At 46.0% G+C, this 25,401-nt stretch overlaps 1 protein-coding gene across 1 annotated transcript in view; it reads right to left on the reverse strand.

Moving 5' to 3' along the window:
• The window catches only part of LOC142251041 (calpain-1 catalytic subunit-like), a 37,950-nt gene extending 13,796 nt beyond the window's left edge, over positions 1-24,154 (reverse strand). The window contains exons 1-13 of the mRNA XM_075323539.1: positions 23,905-24,154; positions 17,457-17,526; positions 16,154-16,272; positions 15,338-15,471; positions 13,287-13,455; positions 12,549-12,632; positions 7,839-7,924; positions 7,222-7,296; positions 6,988-7,148; positions 3,145-3,299; positions 2,047-2,058; positions 865-1,073; positions 744-786 (exon numbers count right to left, since the gene is read on the reverse strand). Coding sequence (XP_075179654.1) covers positions 744-786; positions 865-1,073; positions 2,047-2,058; positions 3,145-3,299; positions 6,988-7,148; positions 7,222-7,296; positions 7,839-7,924; positions 12,549-12,632; positions 13,287-13,455; positions 15,338-15,471; positions 16,154-16,272; positions 17,457-17,526; positions 23,905-24,138 — 1,551 coding nt within the window. The 5' untranslated portion in view covers positions 24,139-24,154. The remainder of the gene's footprint in view (positions 1-743; positions 787-864; positions 1,074-2,046; positions 2,059-3,144; positions 3,300-6,987; positions 7,149-7,221; positions 7,297-7,838; positions 7,925-12,548; positions 12,633-13,286; positions 13,456-15,337; positions 15,472-16,153; positions 16,273-17,456; positions 17,527-23,904) is intronic.
• Positions 24,155-25,401: the final 1,247 nt, after the last annotated feature.

Below are 25,401 nucleotides of genomic sequence, written 5' to 3' on the forward strand. Positions count from 1 at the left end.
GTAACAGTTATGTTCCATCCACCATAACTATGGGGTTGTAGAGGTAGCAATCACATTCCGGCCACCATAACTATTGGGATACAGGTAGCGATCATATTCCTGACACCATAATTATGGGGGTTCAGATGTAGCGGTCATGATCCGGCCTCTATAACTATGGGGGTGCAGAGGTAGCGGTTATGTTCCATCCACCATAACTATGGGGGTGCAGACCTAGTGGGCAGGTTGCGGCCACCATAACTATTGGGTTGCAGAGATAGTGGTCATGCTCCTGACACCATAACTATGGGGGTGCAGAGGTAGCGGTGATGTCACGGTCACCGTAAATATGGTAGTGCAGAGATTGCGGTCTTGTTCCGGCTACCATAACTATGGGGGCGCAGAGGTAGCGGTTACATTTTCTTATACCATAACTATGGCTGTGCAGAGGTGTAGTGGTCATGGTTCGGCCACCATAATTATAGGGGTGCAGAGTTGTCAGTCACGTTCTGCCCACCATAGCTTTGGCGGTGTAGACGTATCGGTCATGTTCCGGCCTCTACTTTTTGAGATCCCGTAGTCCCTGATGCTTCCGTACATAAGAGAACTGCAGCACTATATGGCGGTGATGTGGAAACACAACCACGTATGAATGGGCCCAAGCACTTCGAGCTACAGCTCTGGCTTATTTTCCTCTGGACCGATGTGATCTTGGCTTTTTCTTCACCGGCGCTGCCTCTACAATGCCCTATGGGACGACATACCTGGAACACTTTTGCTTCGGCTATGACTTTGCAGTCTATCTCCCTGTGGAAGAACAAATTAATATTACTAAGGGCGTCTGTACATGGAAGAAGGTGGACGGTGTCATAGGGGCTTCCTCACTTGAGTGTGTGGTGTGTCTCGGTGAAGACCCTCACGTTGAACGATGACTCCTCTTGAGGCATGTAGGTGGTAGGGATGATCAGATATTGCCCAGGGGTCAGCTCATAGCGCCCAGTAATGTCCCTCTTGGCTATATAGGGTGTGAGGGCCATGGGGATGAGGCTGGAGATGACTTCGGCTCTCTGGGAGACCAAGCTCAGGTCACCAAACTAGACGTAACCAAATAATTGGAGTCAGATAAAGCAGGGATGGGCATCACTCCGGACACCAGCAGGGTATCCATGGCACATAGACTAAACGCGGTGTACAGGGCTAAAACATCATAACTGCTATCTTCCAGCATGGATCCCCACCTGTCCATAGGTTGCCTCCGATCAACTCCTCTCCACTGAATGGAATGGGTCAGAACTGCAATACCACACATAACCTGAAGGCAAGTGTAGTGCTGTTTTAGGAAGAAAGCGGCCACAGCAGAACCCAAAAAGCAAAATAATAGGGATCACCCAACACTAAAGGCCACTTTACATGCCGAGATCTCGCTAGCGTGCGTACCCGCCCCCGTCGGTTGTGCGTCACGGGCAAATCGCTGCCCGTGGCGCACAACATCGCTAGGACCCGTCACACAACTTACCTGCCTAGCGACGCCGCTTTCTAAGGGGGGCGGTTCGTTTGGCGTCACAGTGCCGTCACTAAGCAGCCGCCCAATCGAAGCGGAGGGGCGGAGATGAGCGGATGTAACATCCCGCCCACCTTCTTCCTTCCTCATTGCCGGCAGCCGCAGATACGGTGATGTTCCTCGTTCCTGCGGTGTCACACGTAGCGATGTGTACGGCCGCAGGAACGACGAACAACTTGCGTCCTGCAACAGCAACGATATTTGGGAACTGGACAGCGTGTCAACGAGCAACGATAAGGTGAGTATTTTGGATCGTTAGCGGTCGATCGTACGTGTCACGCGCAACGACATCGCTAACGAGGCCGGATGTGCGTTACGAATTCCGTAACCCCAATGACATCTCATTAGTGATGTTGTTGCGTGTAACGGGGCCTTTAGACTGGAAAATTTCAGAATAAGGAGTAATAAGTGAGAAAAAGGAAAATCAGACACTGCATAGACAGAAAGTACACGTCCCGATACAGGAGATCTAACGAGTTGGACATCATATGGAAGGACATATTCACCTGTTCTGGCACCTGCAAAACAATAAAAATAATTAGATCCATATATTGGGTGACATAAGAGAGGATACTACAAAAGGCATTGATTTCAATGGACAATGTGTAATGCTTCACTTCACCTGTGGTGGCGCTGTAGGGAAATTGAACACCTTGTTTCACTATTAATTTTAGCTAATTGCTGGATTCTCAGCAGAGAAACATCATGTAATCAATCCACTTTTAAGGGACTACTCTATTAGCAAGGGTTTGTCCAAAGTGGAGTAACATCATGAGCACCGCTCCCCTCCAATGCACTGGACAAGCCCTTTTAAAAAGACCTTTCATTGGATTTTTTTAAAATGTGCATCCTCTAATTGTCCCTGCTCGACAGATTCCGGAACAGTTTTTCTTTTTTTTCTACGTCCCTCCATTCAAAAGTTATACCACTTGGCAATAATGGTGCAAATTTTCTCTTCAACTGAAAGGGCGTGTACCATAGAACGTTTCTGTGGGCGTGGTTATAATTTGATTGGCTAGTGTCAGAGGAGGAAAGGTAAACGCCCACAGAGAGATTCTGTGGTACACGCCCAGTTGCTTGAAGGGAAAATTTGCATCGTTATTACCGGGCATAACTCTGGAACGGAGGATCACAGAAGAAAAAGAAAAACTGTTCCCGAATCAGTGAAACCGTGGCAAATGGAAGACCAACTCAGTTTAAGTTAAAAATTTAAATGACAGGTCCCCTTTAAAGAGTTTTTTTTGGTCTATCCTGAGGCTGCAATGCTGGCATGATTGCCAAGACTGAGCAGAGGGGGGTGCCAAGATATAACTACCATCAACACTAAACTTATACTAATACCTTATCCTAAAGATGTCTTATTATTTTTGTGATCCTAGAAAAACACTTTGAGCCATGAGGGCGCTGCATCATGGCGATTATACCACTATATCCAATCAGTTAGAAGAGTTTAAAGGGCGGATATTCTGTTCTTTCGCAGAGGACTTTGCATTTGGTAAGAAGTTAGGAGCTTTATTCTCCCTTCCCATCACACCATAGTGATGTATGTAACAAAAGCAAAATGTGTGACATCTCTACCAATGCAATGGTCTACAATACTGCACCTTGTAGATCTCAAAACCGATAACCAGGAAGTCTCTCCCGCTCGCTCTCGCCTTCCGTCTGTCTTTTTGAAGGAGAGAGGCCAGCAGGGTGCATGCGTTGTTCTCATCATCTCCTTCCACGGTCACCAGAAACTGAGGGTTGGTCCAGAAGGTCCCTGTGGAATAAGATGGGTGTAAGGACTGCTGCTCTCTCATTCCCTAAGAGTTAAGGACTAAAGGTCCCACACAATGGATTAGCCAATAATCATGTGTATGTGGCCCCTTTGGCTATTTACCCATGTGACAACTGGGAAAAGAGGAATCCACTATACTAGATTTCAATATCCAACACTCAATGTCAGATCCTTTTTTTCCTGTAGTAGATAAGCAACTGACAGATGGGTCTGTCAAAATCTTAAAGAGTGCCTGTTGTTTCATGTGTATAACACCATTTCTGTTCATTAAATAACTTGTAACCTGCATTTTCCCCTCACCCATGACAGCACCATGTGAGAGAGGGATCCGCCCAGCGAGGACAGGAAACCATTCTGAAATAAAAGGGCGGTACCTCTCCCCTTCGTCAGTTGGTTTCCTGTCCTTGATGGGAGACCTTGTTCTGGAATACGGCGGTTGAAGTAAGAAGTTTGACGTTGCTGACATTGGATACTATTTTGCTCTGGGCCTTGGCGTTCGCTCGCAGAATTAGTGCTTACACGCCTTATCGGTAGTACGGCCCTACGCTCGGTTGTTCAACGATAGGCCGGGTCAGGTGTTAATAGGACCCTTTCTCCCAATGGTCGCCTCTCGATTCCATAGCACGCAGGGTATAATCCTCCCTTCTTTTGCGGCCATCCTACAAATACCGGGGTAAAACAGATTCATACGTTGGAGGTTCATAGGGCCCTGCTTCTCTACATCTCAGTGACACATAGTGTGGGGAAAACACAGTCCTTTTTCATAGCCCTGTCTGTAGTAGTAAAGGTCTGTGGGTGTGAAACTGCACTATCTCTAGGTGGATTAGGGAGGCCATTGCTTAACCTACTCATCTAGTGGGGCTGCCTTCCCTGAGGGCTTAAGGGCCCATTTCACCGGTGCGGTGTCGCCCTCTGGGGCTGAGAAGACGCAGGTATCTATTGACCGGATTTGTAGGACCGCTACCTGGTCTTCACATTCTCCTTTTTCTTCCGTCACTATCGGTTGGATCTATCCTCCTCGGCTGATCTCTCGTTTTGTAGAAGGGTGCTTGAGGCGTTGGTCCCTCCCTAATACGTTATTCTCTGGAAATCTCTCACATGGTGCTGTCATGGGTGAGGGGAAAACACCTCGGTTACTTACCGGTAGCCGGTTTTTCCAGAACCCATGACAGCACCCATATAATCTCTCCCTTTTCATCCTTAGTGTGCACTATTCTGGGTGTGCATGTGTGTGTTATAGTTGGTGATAGAGTTAAGTTCTAACGTTTGTTGGAGGTCCTCTCAATTCTCGGTAATCAACTGACAAAGGGGAGAGGTACCGCCCTTTTATTTCAGAATGGTTTCCTGTCCTCGCTGGGCGGATCCCTCTCTCACATGGTGCTGTCATGGGTTCTGGAAAAACCGGCTACCGGTAAGTAACCGAGGTGTTTTTCCTTAGTTTTCCCTTCTGCAGACTTTCTCTACTTTTCAGTTGTCTCTGAGCTAGTGGGTGTAGATACCTACCTCCTCTTCTCCTGTGTCCATTTGGCACATATTCAAAGTCAGCAACAGCAGCATGGAGGGCATTGTCCAGTTATTACCTGACTTGTATCCTGCATTTTTCCTAGTTTTCCCTCCTGCAGGCTTTCTTTCAATTTTTAGTTGTCTCTGAACTAGTGGGTGTAGATACCTACAAAATAGTCTCCCAAAAAAGCACACACACAGGCATGAGAGATTCCTCCTCTCCTATCTCCATGTGGCACATGTTCCAAATCGTCAGCAGCAGCATGTAGGACATTGTCCAGTTAATACATGACTTGTATTCTGCGTTTTCCCCAGTTTTCCCTTCTGCAGGCTCTCTCTCTAATTTTGAGTTGTCTCTGAGCTAGCTAGCGGTTGTTGATACCTACTAAATAGTCTCGTACTCCCGTCTCCATGTGGCATATCTTCTAAATCAACAACACCATGGAGGACATTATTCAATTACTAGATGACTTGTATCCTGCATTTTCCCTAGTTTTCCCTTCTGCAGACTCTCTAATTTTCAGTTGTCTCTGAACTAGTGGGTGTAGATACCTACAAAATAGTCTCCTCCTGTCACCATGTGGTACATCTACAAAATCAGCAACAGCAGCATGGAGGACATTATTCAGTTACTGGATGACTTGTATCCTGCATTTTCCCTAGTTTTCCCTTCTGCAAACTCTCTAATTTTCAGTTGACTCTGAACTAGTGGGTGTAGATACCTATAAAATAGCCTCCTCCTTTCCTGCCTCCATGTGGCACATCTTCAAAATAGGATGGAGGACATTATTTGGTTACAAGATTACTTGTATCCTGCATTATCCCTAGTTTTCCCTTCTGCAGACTCTCTCTCTAATTTTCAGTTGTCTCTAAACTAGTGGGTGTAGATACCTACAAAATTGTCTCCCATAAAAGCATGCACAGACATGAGCGATTCCTCCTCTCCTTTATCCTTGTGGCACATGTTCAAAATCCGCAACAACAACCCTATGGAGGACATTATACAGGAGAATGGAGGACATTGTCCAGTTATTATATGACTTGTATCCTGCAGTTTTCACCAGTTTTCCACTCTGCAAACTCTCTTTCTAATTTCAGTTGTCTCTAAGCTAGTGGGTGTAAATACCTACTATAATGTCTCCCATAAAAGCATGAACAGATATGAGGGATTCTTGCTCTCCTCTCTCTGTGTAGCACATGTTCAGAATCGGTGGCAGTATGGAAGACATTACACAGCAGTACTGTGCAGTGTAGCTGTGCGTCCAGCTGTGGTTGGAGAGAAAACACTTACTAGAAAGAAGTAGCACAGGTCTGTGTGCACCCGTGCCTTTCTATTCCATTATGCTCCTTCCTCCCCTGTCCCCTCTAGATAGACTTTAATAGCTGTAATCTGATGCCTCAGTGAGCAGGCAGGACATCTTGTCTTGGACAAAATGGATTTTAGCAGCTACTGATGGTGAATCGTAAGTTCAGGAGCCAGGTGGAGGGAAAGAAGTGGCTCATAAGTGGAGAAAGGAGCACATTTCTTGGATAAGTTGTATTATAACGTTTCTTTTAGTTGCCTGAACTATTGATTTAAGGAAAGTTTTTTGACACACACTTAACACAAAGAGGCAGGAGGAGGGAGAGAAGTGGCTCATAAGTGGAGAAAGGAGCACATTTCTTGGATAATTTATATTATAAAGTTTCTTATAGTTGCCCGAAGTTTTGATTTAAGGAAAGTTTTTTGACACACACTATTTACACAGAGGCAGGTGGAGGGAAAGAAGTGGCTCGTAAGTGGAGAAAGGAGCACATTTCTTGGATAAGTTGTATTATAACGTTTCTTATAGTTACCTGAACTATTGATTTAAGGAAAGTTTTTTGACACACACTATTTACACAAAGAGGCAGGTGGAGGGAAAGAAGTGGCTCATAAGTGGAGAAAGGAGCACATTTCTTGGATAAGATACAGTATATTATAACGTTTCTTATAGTTGCCCGAACTATTGGTTTAAGGAAAGTTTTTTTTTTGACACACTATTTACACAAAGTTAAAGTTTCAACTTTACAATAGGCTGTCTAGTAGACATCTCCTATACGACTGTATTCATTTTCCGTGGATCAGTGATCTCCATCTTACAGGAAAACTACAACTCCCAGCATGCCCTGATACAAGATTCGTCACCTTTGTAATTTCGGCAGCCTCCAGCGTTGTGTCCTCTCACCCATTTCCCTTCGAAAGAGTTGGAGTTCCATGGGTGGGCGTAGTTGCTGCAGGCCAAGTCTGGGGTCAGATTGCAAATGTCTAAAGTATCGAAATTACGCATAAAGTCATCCATCTGCATCCTAGAATAAAAAGATGGGAGTCAGGGGATACAATGGCGCCAATCTATTGCTCTACGGATGGTCAATATCGTACCAGAATTCACCATCTTCTCCTTTCAGTTGAAGCTTCTGTCTCGTTGCATTGTCCAGTAGTAACCAGGCCGAGGAGCTGAAGGCAGGAATATCATGATTGAATAGTTTCTTTTTCATTTGCAGGGCTCGTTCACCTTTGGGGACTTTTTTTTTTTTTTTAACATAAACTCATGTATTTGGGGCTAAAAATAATTTTTGCAATTGGGGTTTTGTTAAAAATGTTGCACCGTGTGGCTTTTTGCAAGCTTTTTGTTTCCCAGCATATTAGTGGTCATAAATCAGCTGAAAGGAGCTAAAAAAAACTCCATCAGTCCACCAGAGCGGGCTCACTGACAGATTCTCAGTTAACTCATTCTGCAGCCGGCAATAGACAGTGAAGCACAGAGGCTATACTAGGGATGCAAAGCAAAATGTTTAATGAAACTCTATTGAAAAAAATGATTATTAGTTCCAATTATATGTATTTAAGCCAAAAAAATACAGGCGGGACTGGATACATTTGTATGTCTGTGAGGAGGACTAGATCATCAATTCACCGGCTGCAAAGACAAATCTTACAAATGGTCAGAAGTGCAGAAAAAAATATCATGCTCAATGTGAATTGTCACCTTCACTCACTTATCGCTCCAGCGTCCGTTCCACTCTACTTGTCCCCAAGGATTTCGCAATCTGAGTAATGGGATTTTGCGCCCGTGATATTCTACCTGGAACAGAGATTGTAATGATATACAGTGTGTCCACCCATGTCCTGTCCACCGCCATTAACTTGAGAACGGCGGCAGCTATAGGCATAGAAGTGGTGTCTAGGTATAGTAAAGTATCCATGCGCTACGCATTGAAACCACCTGTAGCGCCACCTGGTGGAAAACAACGGAGTTAGCATTTTTATCTCGAAAACGGAACGAGATAGAGAAAAAAAGTGAATTACAAAGTTGTAGGGCATCATCAATTCAATACGAATCGACACCTTGTATACAGAAATGCTATGATATGAAACCCATGACCCCCCCCCCAAAACAAAACATTGAATGCTGGTCACGCATATGGCGCTCATTTAACTTTGATGCTCAAAGTGGCCCCCGTCAGCTGCAATGCACATCTGGGCTCTGCACAGCATACTGTATCTTGCTGCACGCTGTGCAATATGGTAGGTGACACGTTTGCACAAGCATCTGTGATACGTCGTCGTAGGTCCTGCAATGTTGGTGGAGGGGTCGCATACGCCTGCTGTTTGATGTGACCTCACAGAAAGAAGTCCAATGGGGTCAGGTCAGGTCAGGTGAGCGTGGAGGCCACTCCACACAGCCACCATACCCAATGACTTGTAGGAAGGTCTCCATGAGGTATCGCTTCACGTCCGCAGCCTTGTGAGTTTTACACGTTCTAATCATAGCATTTCTGTATGCAAGGTGTCGATTCGTATTGAATTGATGATGCCCTACAACTTTGTAATTCACTTTTTTTTTCTATCTCGTTCCGTTTTCCAAATAAAAATGCCAACTCCGTTTTTCCCCACCAGGTGGCGCTATAGGTGGTTTCATTGCGTAGTGCATGGCTACTTTACTATACCTAGACACCACTTCTATGCCTATAGCTGCTGCCATTCTCAAGTTAATGGCGGTGGACAGGATATGGGTGGACACACTGTATAGAATGTGACCTATTATATACAGTACAGTATACATTATATGGAGAAAAGTATGTGCCCCCTTCACATTCCACCTACAGGAGCTTTTCTGACCTCACATTTTATATCCATAGACATGGAGATGGCCCTTCTGCAGATATAGTGGTTCCTGCTCCTCTGGTAAGGATGGCTACAAGACCTTGGAGGTGTCTGGGGCAACTTTTGCCCCTTCATCCAGAAGAGCATTTGTGAGGTCAGACCCTGATGTTGGGAGAGGTCAGGCTCACAGTCTCCATTATTGGTGTTGGATGGGGGTGAGGTCCGGGCTCTGTGCCGTCCATCATGTTCTTCCACCAAACTTACCCCTCCATGTCTGTATGGACCTTGTGCTCTGGGCACTGTCATGAGGAGCAGAAAAGGGCCTTCCCCAAACTGTTCCCACAAAGTTGGAAGCTACAATTGTTCACAATGTCTTGTGTTGAAAAAATTAAGATTTCCCTGGAACTAATGAGTTGAGGCCAATCCCTGATAACAGCCCAGAGCGGGCACAATGCAGTCAGGGGGTAACGTTCTTCTGTAATCACCAAACCCAGACTCCTCCATCAGATGTAGATAGAGCAGTGTGATCCATCACTGCACAGAACACATCTCCTCCAGAGTCCAGAACTGGCGACTTTACACTGCTCCATCTGACGATCAGCATTGTGCTTGGTGATGCATGGCTCGGCATTGTGCTTGGTGATGCACGGCTCGGCATTGTGCTTGGTGATGCACGGCTCGGCATTGTGCTTGGTGATGTACGGCCCGGCATTGTGCTTGGTGATGTACGGCCCGGCATTGTGCTTGGTGATGTTCGGCTAGCATTGTGCTTGGTGATGTACGGCTCGGTATTGTGTTTGGTGATGTTCGGCTCGGCATTGTGCTTGGTGATGTACGGCCCGGCATTGTGCTTGGTGATGTTCGGCTCGGCATTGTGCTTGGTGATGTACGGCTCGGTATTGTGTTTGGTGATGTACGGCTCAGCATTGTGCTTGGTGATGTACGGCTCGGCATTGTGCTTGGTGATGTACGGCCCGGCATTGTGCTTGGTGATGTACGGCCCGGCATTGTGCTTGGTGATGTACGGCCCGGCATTGTGCTTGGTGATGTTCGGCTAGCATTGTGCTTGGTGATGTACGGCTCGGTATTGTGTTTGGTGATGTTCGGCTCGGCATTGTGCTTGGTGATGTACGGCCCGGCATTGTGCTTGGTGATGTTCGGCTCGGCATTGTGCTTGGTGATGTACGGCTCGGTATTGTGTTTGGTGATGTACGGCTCAGCATTGTGCTTGGTGATGTACGGCTCGGCATTGTGCTTGGTGATGTACGGCTCAGCATTGTGCTTGGTGATGCACAGCTCGGCATTGTGCTTGGTGATGTTCGGCTCGGCACTGTGCTTGGTGATGTACAGCTCGGCATTGTGCTTGGGGATGTACGGCTTGACATTGTGCTTTGTGATGTACGACTCGGCATTGTGCTTGGGGATGTACAGCTCTGCATTGTGCTTGGGGATGTACGGCTCGGCACTGTGCTTGGTGATGTACGGCTCGGCATTGTGCCTGGTGATGTACGGCTCGGCATTGTGCTTGGGGATGTACGGCTCGGCATTGTGCTTTGTAATGTACGGCTCGACATTGTGCTTGGGGATGTACGGCTCGGCATTGTGCTTGGTGATGTACGGCTCGGCATTGTGCCTTGTGATGTACGGCTCAGCATTGTGCTTGGTGATGTACGGCTCGGCATTGTGCCTGGTGATGTACGGCTCGGCACTGTGCTTGGGGATGTACGGCTCGACACTGTGCTTGGGGATGTACGGCTCGGCATTGTGCTTGGTGATGTACGGCTTGGCATTGTGCCTGGTGATGTACGGCTCGGCATTGTGCCTGGTGATGTACGGCTCGGCATTGTGCTTGGCTGCAGCTGCTCAGCCATAAAGCTCCCAGGGGGCGCAGTATTTGAGCTGGTGTTACCAGAGGAGGTCTGGACTCTGCAGTTATGGGGTCAGCAGAGCGGTGGTGACTTTTCCCTCTGTTCCCCAGCACTCGGCCCGCCGCTCTGTAATGTTATGGGGTCTCCACTTCGTGGCTGAGTTGCTGCGGTTCCTTCTGCTTCTCAATAATATCACTCTCTTGTGATGGGGGAAGATTTAGGGGGGAAGAAATGTCATGAACGGACTTGTTACCCCGGTGGTTTCTATTACAGGACCGCACTGGTATCAGTGAGCTCTGCACCACCGGCTGTTCTGTCACATGTTAGTAAAGGCAGACGGCACGGCGGGGGACGGATGTTATACACTGGGGGTGAGGGGCCAGATGTTATACACTGGGGGTGAGGGGCCAGATGTTATACACTGGGGGTGAGGGGCCAGATGTTATACACTGGGGGGTGATGGGGCCAGATGTTATACACTGGGGGTGAGGGGCCGGGTGTTATACACTGGGGGATGAGGGGCCGGATGTTATACACCGGGGGGTAAGGGGCTGGATGTTATACACCGGGGGGTGAGGGGCCGGATGTTATACACCGGGGGGTGATGGGCTGGATGTTATACACCGGGAGCAAGGGGATGTTATACACCGGGGGTGAGGGGCCGGGTGTTATACACCGGGGGGTGAGGGGCCGGGTGTTATACACTGGGGGGATGAGGGGCCGGCCGGATGTTATACACCGGGGGCAAGGGGATGTTATACAACGGGGGGATGAGGGGCCGGATGTTATACACCGGGGGGTGAGGGGCCGGATGTTATACACTGGGGGGATGAGGGGCCGGCCGGATGTTATACACCGGGGGCAAGGGGATGTTATACAAGGGGGGGGGGGGTGAGGGGCCAGATGTTATACACTGGGGGGCGAGGGGCCGGATGTTATACACCGGGGGGCGAGGGGCCGGATGTTATACACCGGGGGGCGATGGGCCGGATGTTATACACCGGGGGGCGAGGGGCGAGGGGCCGGATGTTATACACCGGGGGGTGAGGAGCCGGATGTTATTCACCGGGGGCAAGGGGATGTTATACAACGGGGGGGGTGAGGGGCCAGATGTTATACACTGGGGGAGTGAGGGGCCGGATGTTATACACTGAGGGGATGAGGGGTGGATGTTATACACCTGGGATGAGGAGCTGGGTGTTATACACTGGGGGAGTGAAGGGCCGGATGTTATACACCGGGGGAGTGAGGGGCCGGATGTTATACACTGGGGGAGTGAGGGGCCGGATGTTATACACTGGGGGGGGGGTGAGGGGCCGGATGTTATACACTGGGGGAGTGAGGGGCCGGATGTTATACATCGGGGGTGAGTGGCCGGATGTTATACATCGGGGGTGAGGGGTCGGATGCTATACACCGGGGGCAATGGGAACAGATGTTATACACCAGGAGAGTGGGGCCGGAAGTTATACACCGAGGATGAGGGGCTGGGTGTTATACACTGGAGGATGAGGGGCTGGGTGTTATACACTGGAGGGTGAGGGGCCGGATGTTATACACTGGAGGGTGAGGGGCCGGATGTTATACACCGGGGGTGGGGGGGGGGCTTTTATACATGAGCTACAGTACATTGGGACTGAATGAGACACCTGAATTCAATGATTAAGACATGCAACCCCATATATATATATATATATATATATATATATATACCGTATATACACCCGTCCTTACCTCTGACACACCGATGATGGAGTAGGCATGGCCTTTCACCAGTCCTTCCCGAGTTCTCATTTCACTTTCTGACGGGTCCAGAATCTAAGGAGAAGTTATTGTGTGTAATAGGAGTCATCATATGTGACCACAAACCCAGCTCTTGTTAATGCGATTCAAATCAAGCTGGCACTAGTAGTTCCACAACAGTTGTATCTCCCCCTCACCCGCTGTGACCTTCATTGCCGGCATTAGTGGGGGGCACCATCTCATGAATTGTCGTTTAATACATTTAATACATTGATGGACAGAAATTGTAGTGGGATCTCCCTCCACACACATCAGCTCTTCTATTAGATTTAGTCTCCTCCGCTCCATTTTTAGTTTTCACCTTTTCTGCTGATTTATTTTAACACTTTGTATGAAGCGGTGGTCACGCATGTGCCTCCATTCAATATCTATTACCTCTGTACAGAATGCGATTATCTTATACTATCTGGATTACCTACTAAAAAAGAAATCCTGCTTTACAATTTTCATGAGTACCAAGTTTTCTTATCTGCATTCGAAGGGGTAAAACCCATCCAGTGCACCACTACCCAGGAGCGCCATGTTCTTCATACCAACCCCAATTTTTCAATTTTATACCCCGTTTTGCAAACTGAAAAGTTGGGTAATTTTTCATGTAGGCTTCCATAATGTCAGCCTCCATTCTGCAATCCCTACTGATATCGCTCCCCACTAAATCCCTTCTCTCACATTGATGGAGGCGCCCATCAGAGACCTCTTCTCTGCGGCTTTCTGAATGATCTGGAACAAGCTTGGGGGAGCCGCCTTCAGATCCACACTCTCGTCCACTCCACCAGTGAAATCCACAAAGGCTTCATTAATCCAGCCGCTATTCAGAGCCTCATAAGAGCCATTCAATCTAGATAAAAAAAACATGGAAGTGCTAAAAGTCTTAATTACCAAAATTTCAACACTACATAATAATAATAATAATAATAATAAAAATAATTAATTAAAAATAAGAACAACAACAATAATGATAATTATAAAAACCACAATAATAATAATTATTAAAATAGTAGTATTAATAATAACAATAACAATTATTGTTATACTAAGATAATATTAAATTAGGACTATCACCAGCACCTGGAGAACCTGAGCAAGTGCTGGGGCTGATTGTGCTCGGAGGAGCTATTTGGGCCTGTCTACACTGCATGGATGGAGAGGGCTCAGGAGCTGAGCCTCTGCCGTACAGCTTGGGTGCCTGCTGTGTTGTGAGCCTGCGCCATACAGTTTGGGTGAGTGCTGTATTGTGAGCCTGCGCCGTACTACAGATTGAGTTCCGGCTGTATTGTGAGCCTGCGCCATATAGCTTACGTGCCTGCTGTGTTGTGAGCCTGCACCATACAGCTTGGGTGCCTGCTGTGTTGTGAGCCTGCGCCATACAGCTTGGGTGCCTGCTGTGTTGTGAGCCTGCGCCATACAGCTTGGATTCCTGCTGTGTTGTGAGCCTGCGCCATACAGCTTGGGTTCCTGCTGTTTTGTGAGCCTGCACCATGTTCAGCTTGGGTGCCTGTTGTGTTGTGATCCTTGCCAGAAAGCTTGGGTGCCTGCTGTGCTGTGAGCCTGTGCCATACAGCTTGGGTGCCTGCTGTCTGCTGTGTTGTGAGCCTGCGTTATAAAGCTTGGGTGCTAGCTATGTTGTGAGCCTGCGCCGTACAGCTTGGGTGCCTGCTGTGTTGTGAGCATGCACCATAAAGCTTGGGTGCCTGCTGTGTTGTGAGCCTGCGCCGTACAGCTTGGGTGCCTGCTGTGTTGTGAGCATGCACCATAAAGCTTGGGTGCCTGCTGTGTTGTGAGCCTACTCCATACAGCTTGGGTGCCTGCTGTGTTGTGAGCCTGAGTCATAAAGCTTGGGTGCCTGCTGTGTTGTGAGCCTGCGCCATACAGCTTGGATGCCTGCTGTGTTGTGAGCCTGCACCGCACAGCTTGGGTCCCTGCTGTGTTGTACAGATGGCATTCTAGTGTAACTAGCTCCCATTACAGCAGTTTAATCCCTTTAATGCCACTGTCAATTGGCGCAGGTTCAAGTTCCCTAGGAGGACAAAAAAAAAGTAAGAAAAAAAAACATATTTAAATATTAAAAAAAAAATTTAAAAGTTCAGATCAACTCATCTTTCCCTAACTAAAAAAACCTTAAAAAAAATAAATTACATATCTGGAATGCGCATGTGCAGCTGTCTGAGCTAAAAAAAAAATATGATAAATGTTAATCCCATACAGTGAACGCCCCAATAATTGAAATAGCAGAATCATTGTTTTAGGGTCACTTCGCCTTCTGCCCCCCAAAGATGAGATTAAAAAAACAAAAAATCAAAAAGTCATATAGAACCCAAAATGGAAGTGAAAAAAAACCTACAGATTCTACTGCAAAGCACAAGCAGAGATGTAACTAATCACTGAGATCAGCGGCTCTTGTTGTCTACAGTGATTGGCTGCAGCGCTGATGACGTAGCGTTTCCGCTGCAGCCTATACACAAACAATGAATAAGCGGCATAGACACGGCGCTGCATCGGGGGAGGGTAAGTAAAGTGCAGTTTCTTGTTTTTACAAGAAATTGAGCAGATAGACAAACATTTTCTGAAGAGGGGCAACCCCTTTGAACTTGCATTTAAAAAATATGGTGCTACCCTTTAAGTATATATATATTGGCTGTTGCTCTCTGTTATCAGTTTACTGTAAGATCAATCAGCAAATAGTGATAAAACCCCTGTGATAATGCTATGTGGTGACTCACTTGGCATAAGCCTTTTCCAGTAAGGCGGGCCAGAACTCGCTCTTCTGGGCAGAACTGACGAACACCAGCTCTCCGTTCTTTGTAGGCAAATAATCATCAACCACGACATCAACCCACCGGCCATACTGCCAGAACTGGGGGGCAAAAAGGACCAGAATAATATGAGAGAGATGGAAACGTCCAGTAGTCACCTCATATACAGAATGAAATTACAATCATGTTTTGGTATGTCTACGTAGGCCACTTCTCCATATTTAGGGCACAAGAATCAATTTTGGCTCACAATCCCTTAACTGGGCCTTGTAAGATTAACAAACCTATTAAAGAACTTGCCATAATTATGTAATTTTTTACGTGGTGTAAATGCCGCTGTTCTCCTGAATCCGGCGATGTTTTTCTTTTGTTTCTGCGCCTCTCCATTCCGGAGATATGGCCCTTTGTTCCTTGTATACAACTCTAGTCTTGTTAGCCAAGTGTGTGTGGCCCTCAAGCACACGCCCACAAAAAATAAGTTAGGACCACACCCACTTGACAAACAAGACTAGATTCATAAACCGGAAAGAATGGTCCATATCTCAGGAAAGGAGAGGCGCAGGAAAGAAAGAAAAATATCACCGGATTCAGGAGAAAAGTGGCATGAACACCAGGTAAAGCAAAATACATATTTATTTAAAGTGACAGATCCTCTTTAAATGGAGTCCATTCATTTACTGTCAAAGATCCATGCAGTGACTCAAGTGCTGCTAAATAACTAAAGAAACTAAATAACCTGGCTCTGATGGCTTTAAACATCCCCTTGCTCCCCCCACAAATCACCTGAAAATGGAATATTCCCGCATAATCATTCTGAAAATTCTGCTGGGCAGGAACCACACGCTCTAGTAACAGGGGGTAAAGTGTCAGGGAAGCAGCTGCGGCAAGGAACCAACAGTTACCTGAAAGCAGGGAAAAAAAAGCAATCAATATGTAATCATTCACTGACCGCGCTCCTCCTTACACAGTATCATTTACAGGTACTTATTAAGTCAAGTGCAAAAGAAAACTGTGTTACCACCAACCAGATCACAGCTGTCATCTTGTCTACCAGCTTGAGAAATGTAAGCAGTAATCTGATTGGTTGCAATGAGCATGTTTTACTAAAGCTGAACCACAGCTCTCTCTAGTGTACACATGAAATATTACTACTATATAAAGTATCTATAAAACCAAATTTGATCTATATATGCAGACCAATGTGATGCAGCGGGCGCTGTATGGGTTGAGCACCAGCAAGTGGACCCCCTACCCCTGTAACCGCTACAGTGTGCAGCGTATGGTATGGGCACTGACATGCGGACTCACCCCTCTAACCTCTGCAATGTGCGGTGTATGGTCTGAGCACTGACAGGCGGACACCCCACCCCTGTAACCTCTGCAGTGTGCGGTGTATGGTCTGAGCACTGACATGCATACACCCCACCCCTCTAACCTCTGCAATGTGCGGTGTATGGTCTGAGCACTAACAGGCGCACCCCCAGCCCAGTAACCTCTGCAGTGTGTGGCATATGGTTTGAATACTGACAGGCGGACCACCCACACCTGTAACATCTGCAGCAATACTGGCAGCACTTTTATGTCGCCTCTTCTGAATAGACAACCTCTGGTTATGACGCTGAACACGTGCACTCAACTTCTTTGGTCGACCATGGCGACGCCTGTTCTGAGTGGATCCTATCTGGTTATACCGCTGTATGGTCTTGGCCACCATCCTTCAGCTCAATGTCAGGGTGATGGCAATCTTCTTATAGCCTCGGACATCCCTATGTAGAGCAACATTTTTTTTCAGCTCCTCAGAGAATTCTATGCCATGAGGAGCCATGCTGAACTTCCAGTGACCAGTATAAGAGAGTGTGTGAGAGATAACACCAAATGTAACACCCCTGCCCTCCATTCACACCTGAGACCTTGTAACACTAATGAGTCACATGACACCGGGGAGGGAAAATGGATAATTGGGTGCGATTTCTCTTAGGGGTGTACTCAATTTTGTGATAATATATATATATATATATATATATATATATACACATATATATATCTCATTTATTATAATCATGGCAAATTCTATAAGCACACTTACCCAGTTGTCCTTGGCAGATGTCCGTCCATTTCATGCTGTCGCTGATGAACTGAGGGAGCTGAGTGATCTCCTAGAATAGAGAGAAGATCACAATGCCATAAAATCCACTGGGGTTGCATTACCAGACACGACCTGTGCACTGCTGTGGCACTGTTTTTAGAAGAAAACAGATATGTTAATGCTGAAGTGCTGTAAATATACGATGTTTGGTCCCAAGATTTAATTCCACACCATTGCAAATTTATAGCAAGCGATTAAAGCTCCTGTTCCTGCAATCTAGCAGGAGCACATCAAGTTGCTTGTCAGACGCAATCTAAAGCTGGGTTTACACACTGCAACATCGCAAAGGACATCGCTGTAACGTCACCGGTTTTGTGACGTAACAGCGACCTCCCTAAGTCTCTGTTGAGTCGCTGGTGAGCTGTCAAACAGGCAAACCTGGCCAACAACGCAACAGCGATCCGGACCTGCAGAGCGACCTAGCTGGTTGTTGGGGACGTTGATAAGCAGCTTTTTGAAAGGGAAGTTGCTAACAAAGTCTCTGCAAAGTCTTTCACACACTGAAACTTTCCAGCGATGCATGCTGCACAGCGGGAAACAAAGGACCTAGGAATGGTCCTGAACGATTTGTAGCGATTACAACTTCACAGCAGGGGCCGGGTCGCTGATAGGTTTCACACACTGCAACATCGCAAACAACATCGCTATTGCGTCACAAAACCGGTGACGTTACAGCGATGTCGTTTGAGATGTTGCAGTGTGTAAACCCAGCTTTAGTCCTTGAGATGACAGAAGTGGTTTATAACCTCTCCTGTCTTCTCTTTTGCCATTTACATAGAACTCCGTGAGCATTGTCAATTTGACCTAGTGAAAGCATCAATAGAGTCTTGTCAGACCCAGGTAAAATCTACTAGAGATTTCTGTCAATGTAGTAGGCTGCTCTCCCCTGGGGGGGTCATAAAGGCTCTTTCAGGCTGATCAACGGGAGTCTGACAAGTGGAAACCCCAGCAATCCAGAGCGCAGGATGCCCTGAACACTTTGTGCATACGTGGAGCACCCCACGGTGTCTTGGGAATACTCGTCACCGGGCCGGTGATGGTCGGGGGATATCACAGGTGGCCCTGCCCGGTTTCGTGACCCCGAGGTGTCAACAATAGGGGAATGGATTATGGGATGAGAATGTTGGGAGCAGTTGTCTTTCGTGACGCCACATGTGGTATGCGGCCTCGAGAGGAGCCGCCGCTGCGGGATGTCGCTCACCTCTTGGGCTGATGGTATGGCGCAGCTCGGGTTTTTCAGCTCTCCACAGGTAGAGCTAGGCCCCAGTGAAGATGATGGTGGGGGTAGCGGGCAACGGCAATGATGGGCTGACACAGTGGTTGTGGTTCAAGGTCTTTTACTCACAGTTCAGTTGTCACCCTTGGAGTGCCAGTTTCCGCCGTGATGAGCCCCAGTCGATCCCGGGTACCTCAGAAGCCACCACTGGTGTTTTGACTGGTGTTGTGGAGTGTGAGACCTTCCTTCCTTGCGCTCTACAGTGTGGATCCCGATGGCGTGAAGCTACTTAGGGACCCCAGTGTCCTTGGGTTTAGTTCCTGTCTCGTCCGCAGGCAGCGCAAATCAATTGTGGGGCCGACCGTGGTCTTGACTCCTGACTATATGCTGCTGTGCCCCGGGACATTTGTGGTGGGTGATGGGACATCAAATCCCCCTTCCCTGCAGATTCTGATGGTGGAACATGGAGTGTACACCACCCAAGGGTTCTGCACCCTGTCTGCGCTGATGCTGAGGGAGCTATTGAACTCTACCTTCAGCTACCATGTTGCTCCTGTGTCTCACCAGCTCCACTGGTCATCTCCTGGTCCTTCCAGTCTGCCCGGTCCTAACTGTGTAAGCTCTGAAGCACTCTCCACAGCGACCATGTTGTTCTGAGTCTCAGACTATTCTGAGGTAAAAGTCTGCGTGTTCTCTAACTTCCCTCATGCTGCCCCCACCTTCCTGATGACTCACTAGTGGCTAGGGAAGTCCCGTTGCTTTGGTGATCACTTCTAGCCCACTTACAGTGGGAAAGCACCTGAGCTGTGTGTGTATTGTGTAAGTGAACACTACTGGTTAACCTCTTCCGTACCTGGGATAAGTACTGCACCTTAAGTCAGATGCAATACCCTGTGGCGACTGGAGCCTCAGGGGTGCCACATATTCTCGACCTCTTCTCCATTCATTGTCTATGAGACTGGCGGACATAATGTAGCACTGTGCTCAGTTTTTTTTGGCAGTCCCATAATGACTGTAGCGGAGGTCAAACATGCGTGCCCTCAATCTTTTCAACACGGGGATCCAGAGCCCTGATCCTGGGCACACATAGGTCAGATCTCCAGACATCAGCAAAATACCCCCTATAGTATGGAAAGGGGACAATTCTTTAAGTGCAGCTCTTGCATATTTCGCTGCCTGCAGACCATAACAATCCTGCTTTGTTGGGTTTTTTTTGTGGCTTTCTTTTTTAAATGCTTCTGATCTTTAAAAGTCTTTGTGCCTCCCACGTCCCTCCATTGTGTGGTTTATGGCAGTTAGTACATGCAGTGGCATGACGTGGTCAGCAGCTCTGAAGACGGGCAAATAATGTGTATAAAGAGCAAAGCAAACAACACGGACAAAACCTTTATTCTAGCGGTGAGAATGGGGCTATAGAAAGTGCGGCCGCTCCTGCCAAACTGTCCGGAGTGTAAGTCACCACCGTGTAACACAACCCCGCACTCACTGCTACGTGTCTTTAAAGGAAGAGGACTGATTGTATATGTGTGGTGTCAAATTAGAGGGGAAATCCATAATATACTGTATGAATAACTTATGTATAACTTATCTATGACAGATCGCCCATTATTCCAGCCTCGGGATATTTTCCTATATACGTCCTCCTTACAGTAATGATTTTACCACTGGAGCTTTATTAGACTCTAACTTCTTGTCAATTCAGCAAACAACACATGCACAGGCTCGCACTGACCCACAGGGAACAGGCGAATCCCCCAGTGGTCCTCCTACATGAGCAGTGGTTGGCATAATACCCATAATTCACTATATATAGAGGTTGCATCTCATCATTCATTTACCAAAATGGTAAATTTGTGAAAGAGGGTTATCCATCTGAACTCTGTTGTGATACTGTACATGTACATTAGTTGCAATGATCAGACTACGACCATATCTTTTGTATGGAAGCATCTAATGAGTGTGTGTAAAGGTCTCATTGAAGGGAGGGTGAGCAGGTGAGCTGTGACATCATCTATTGTGATTGGTGGATCCTGTGTTATGAACTGTGCATAGATGTGTTATCAGTCATTGTACAGGAGGAGGAGATGAGCTGTAACATTTATTGTAATTGGTGGATCCAGTGTTGTGAGCTGTATATAGATGTGCTATTAGTCCTTGTATAGGAGGAGGAGGAGAGCTGTGACATCATCTATTGTGATTGGTGGATTCTGTGATATGACCTGTGTATAGAGCTGTTATCAGTCATTGTAGAGAAGGAGGAGGTGAGCTGTGACATCTATTGTAATTGGTGGATCCTGTGTTATGAGCTGTGCATAGAGCTCTTATCAGTTATTGTAGAGGAGGAGGTGAGCTGTAACATTTATTGTGATTGGTGGATCTTGTGTTATGAGCTGTATATAGATGTGCTATTAGTCCTTGTACAGGAGGAGGAGGTGAGCTGTGACATCTATTGTGATTAGTGGATACTGTATTATGATCTGTGTATAGAGGTGTTATCAGTCATTGTAAAGGAGCAGGATTTCTGTGACATCTATTGTAATTGGTGGATCCTGTGTTATGAGCTCTTCATAGAGCTGTTATCAGTCATTGTAGAGGAGGAGGAGGTGAGCTGTGACATCTATTTTGATTACTGTATCCTGTGTTATGAGCTGTGTATAGAGGTGTAATCAGTCATTGTACAGGAGGAGGAGGTGAGTTGTGATATCACCTATTGTGATTGGTGGATGATGTGTTATCTACTGTATATAGATGTGCTATTAGTCATTGTACAGGAGGAGGAGGTGAACTGTGACATCTATTATTGGTGGATCCTGTGTTATGCGCTGTGTATATGTGTATAGCATTCTTATCAGTCACTGTACAGGAGAAGGAGAAGGTTTTCTTTGACATCTATTTTGATTAGTGGATCCTGTGTTATGAGCTGTGTATAGAGGTGTTATCAGTCATTATACAGGAGGAGGAGGTGAGCTGTGACATCTTTTGTGATTGGTGGATCCTGTGTTATGAGCTATGTATAGCAGTGTTACGAATCATTATCATCCTGCCTTTGATGATAAGGAACCTACTAAAAACTGTTCCTGAAAAGACAAGAGGAATGACTCTAAGAAGTCCCAGTGGTCGGTGTAAAAACTGCAAAATTATTTATTTTAAATAAAAATCCTGATATGAAATATAAAAGGCAATATTTAAAAAATACAGGTAACAAAAAACCTGGTTTAAACGATAAATTAGTATTTGAATCAACATTTTCGTGTTGGGGTCATAGTGTGCAGTGTGTTTTGGCTTGTATGTGAGTAATATACATGTAGTATATACACCTGTTATTATTGGCTGTGGTATACATGACAAGGACTGATTAGTATATATGCGAGATGGCCGTAAAGCAGATAAGATGTGTGCAATATCTCCGACTGTGAGTGCTGGAAGCCACCTGTGCAGGCGAGAATCGTGGGCTATGAGTCTGGCGTGGGAACAAAATAAACAGAGATAAGAAAAAAGAAGGAAGGTGGAGATGACACCAGCTAGAACAGGAGCGCTCCGCACCATCACCAGTGCTAATAGCCTGCGATAATACTGCCATATTGTATATAGGGCTCCGGTGGGCCAATGCTATAATGCATAGGGGCAACAACCATAATGATGTATCACCCACTGCATTCATGGTCAAACTGGAATCTGCTTCTTTTCTAAAACCATTACCCCCAATAAAAGGAAACACAAAGTGTGAATGTGCCCTGATCAATCATAGGAAATCCCAGTGATCAGCTGCGATCGGATCAGTTGTAAGTATTCCAGTTCCCTGCAGCACTCCCGCAGGAGAAAAGAGGTATTACAAGATTCCTGTTAGAAATTAACTCCACATACTGCATGGATGCCCACACTCTTTTTCGCCCACCCCTGTGCCGGCTAATTAGTTAAAATCCTGAATGTTTTTAACTCTATTTTTTTTTTTTTTTTAAACCTGATGAGGCTGGTTTGCTTATTTTGAGAATCCTTGTCACAATGGTTGCATAATTAATATTTTTTTTGCGTTTACCACCTTTATATTTAAAAGGGATTTGTCACCAAATTTCCCAATTCAAACTAAATACATTATTACACAGATCTCTTTAAACCTGATGGGGCTGGAGTGCTTATTTTGAGAATCCATGTCACAATGGTTGAATAATATATATATTTTTTTTTTTAAGTTTACCACCTTTATATTAAAAAGGGATTTGTCACCAAATTTCCCAATTCAAACTAAACACAAACATTAAACAGACCTCTTTAAATCTGATGGGGCTGGTGTGCTTAGTTTGAGAATCCATGTCAGAATAGTTGAATAATTCATTTTTTTTAAATATATTATAAAAAAAATATATTAAAATATGTAATAACATAATATAAATATTTAAATATATTATTATATTATTATGGTTATTATTATATTTTATATATTATAAAAAATATATTAAATTGAGCACTGCCGTATAATTCATAAAAAAATCATTATCATAATATCAGGATTATACAACTATTCTGATATGGATTTTCAAAGTAAGTACACCAGTATAAACAGTAAAATCTGGTATATGCAGTTTGTATTGTGAAATCTGGTGACAGATCCTTTTAAGCTATAATAGGTTCGTAAAAAACATTTTAGATAACTCCTGATGGCTGGGGTTTTGATCACTGGGACCCCCGACAATCCCATAGGGTTCACCTATCTCATTTGGTCCCATAGGGAATGAATGGAGTGAAGGTTGTGCATGCTCTTGGAACTGCTGGGGCTCCCAGGAGTTAGACCCCACGCGATCAGGAAGTTACGTCAAACCTTGGAACAAACCCTTTAATTGTATATGTTAAAGGGAAGGTTTTGTGTAAACCTATACAGTTGACATTACATTTCCCGTGGGGTTTGTCACCCAGCTTTCCTAGACTCATGAAAGGAAACATGACCCTTGTGGACTCTCACAAAGAGGAGTAATAAGCCATATGGCAGGTTAGAAAATAAAAAGAACTAACGTTAGAGCAGGTGGATAGAATTAATATTAAGTAAGAATATGCAAAATATCTACAAATATCTGGAGAAAATTCACTACTAATATTTTTAAGCCTGAAACTTTGCAGACAAGAGTATTACTTGTATATAATGTGTATTCATCCCTAATCCCCATTCTGGCTCCATACCTGAGGTCTCATCCACTGGATCCCAATAGTTTGGGGTGACCATGGTCCTAATTGGTTGTACCCCAAAGAAGCAGAACCTGCAGGAAATTGTGGGTCCTGAAAAAGGGACTTTTTCTGTAAACAGTCCTGCAGCAGGGTCTGGTAGTCTTGTCCTAGGTAGGGATCAAGAGTCCTGTTGATCGGAGAAGGGCGTTCATCGTGGACCAGGCGCACAGTTATAGGTGTGGAGGCCATGCTGAGCACTGAGGCCACTAGCGTAGTTACCGCAGGTATAAATGTGTCCCTGGAGAAAGGGAGGGGTCAGGTGACAAAGAGCATTGAAGGAGAATGATAAGCTGTCAGCCTGTGTGTACAATGTGCAGTTTCTTTCCTTTCACAATTAACACAATCAATGGAAACTCAACAGTCTAAACCGGCAAAGGAAAAGCTGGGGAAAAAGCAACTAACAGCTGGTGACATCACGGCTGACGATGACATCACAACTGTAAATGCAGTAAAAAATACACATATTTACAGTGAATTATATTTCATAGTATCATAGAAATCCTTAAATCTGCACAATGTTCCTCTGCTCCAAACCATCCAGTGCCTTCAGATCCACCAGAGAGAGAGACTTTTTGCATCTGCCATATGATCTGACCGAGTGGGAAAAAACTCATCCTTCCCTCTGTGATGTCAAAAAGTGCCCCAAGCAGAATTGTGAATGCAGCTCTAGAGAATAATACACAAAAAAGTAATGCAACCTACAAAGTAACTTAAAGAGTTATTCCCATATTGTCATGACCGAGAGTGGTCCCTCCTATTCCTGGTGTCAAGAGATCACAATGCAGGGCTTCATACACATTTGCTTGGGTTAATACTGCTGGCTGTGCAGATTCTCCTTTATCCAGTGCTGCTAGGGTTAAGTAGATCGTCTGGTCGCCTGAACTCTGAATGAAAGCTATAGCCAGCTGTTCTTTATTGCTAATTAGCTCTGCTATAAAACTTCCCTCCTAGTCCAGGTAATCACTGGTGATAGTTCCTGCTTAGGCTGCTTTCACACCTCCGGTTTCTGCAATGCGGCACACTCCGGCACTTTGCAGGAAAATCGCAACCGTTTTTTTTTTGCTGCCGGTTGCGATATTCCTGCATAGACTTTAATTAGTGCCGCATGGCCTTGCGTTCCATCCGGTTTTTGCCGCATGCGGCAGATTTAGCCGATGCGGCGGCCGGATGGAACGTTGCCTGGCACGTTTTTTCGTGCGGCAAAAAAAACCACATCGCGCCGCATTCGGCCGATGCGGCGCATTTTTCAATGCATGCCTATGGCGGCCGGATACGGCGCGATGCAGCAATAACCGCATCCGGCCGCCGCATGCGGTTTTTGCCACTGCGCATGCTCAGTAGCATGCCGCAAGCGGCAAAAAACGGACTGGCCGCAAAGGAAAAACTTATGCAAAGGATGCGGTGTTTTCACCGCATCCGTTGCATAGCTTGCACAGCCGGATTGAGCCGCAG

Source organism: Anomaloglossus baeobatrachus, chromosome 9 (genome assembly GCF_048569485.1).
Source record: "Anomaloglossus baeobatrachus isolate aAnoBae1 chromosome 9, aAnoBae1.hap1, whole genome shotgun sequence".
NCBI classification, from domain to species: Eukaryota; Metazoa; Chordata; class Amphibia; order Anura; family Aromobatidae; genus Anomaloglossus; species Anomaloglossus baeobatrachus.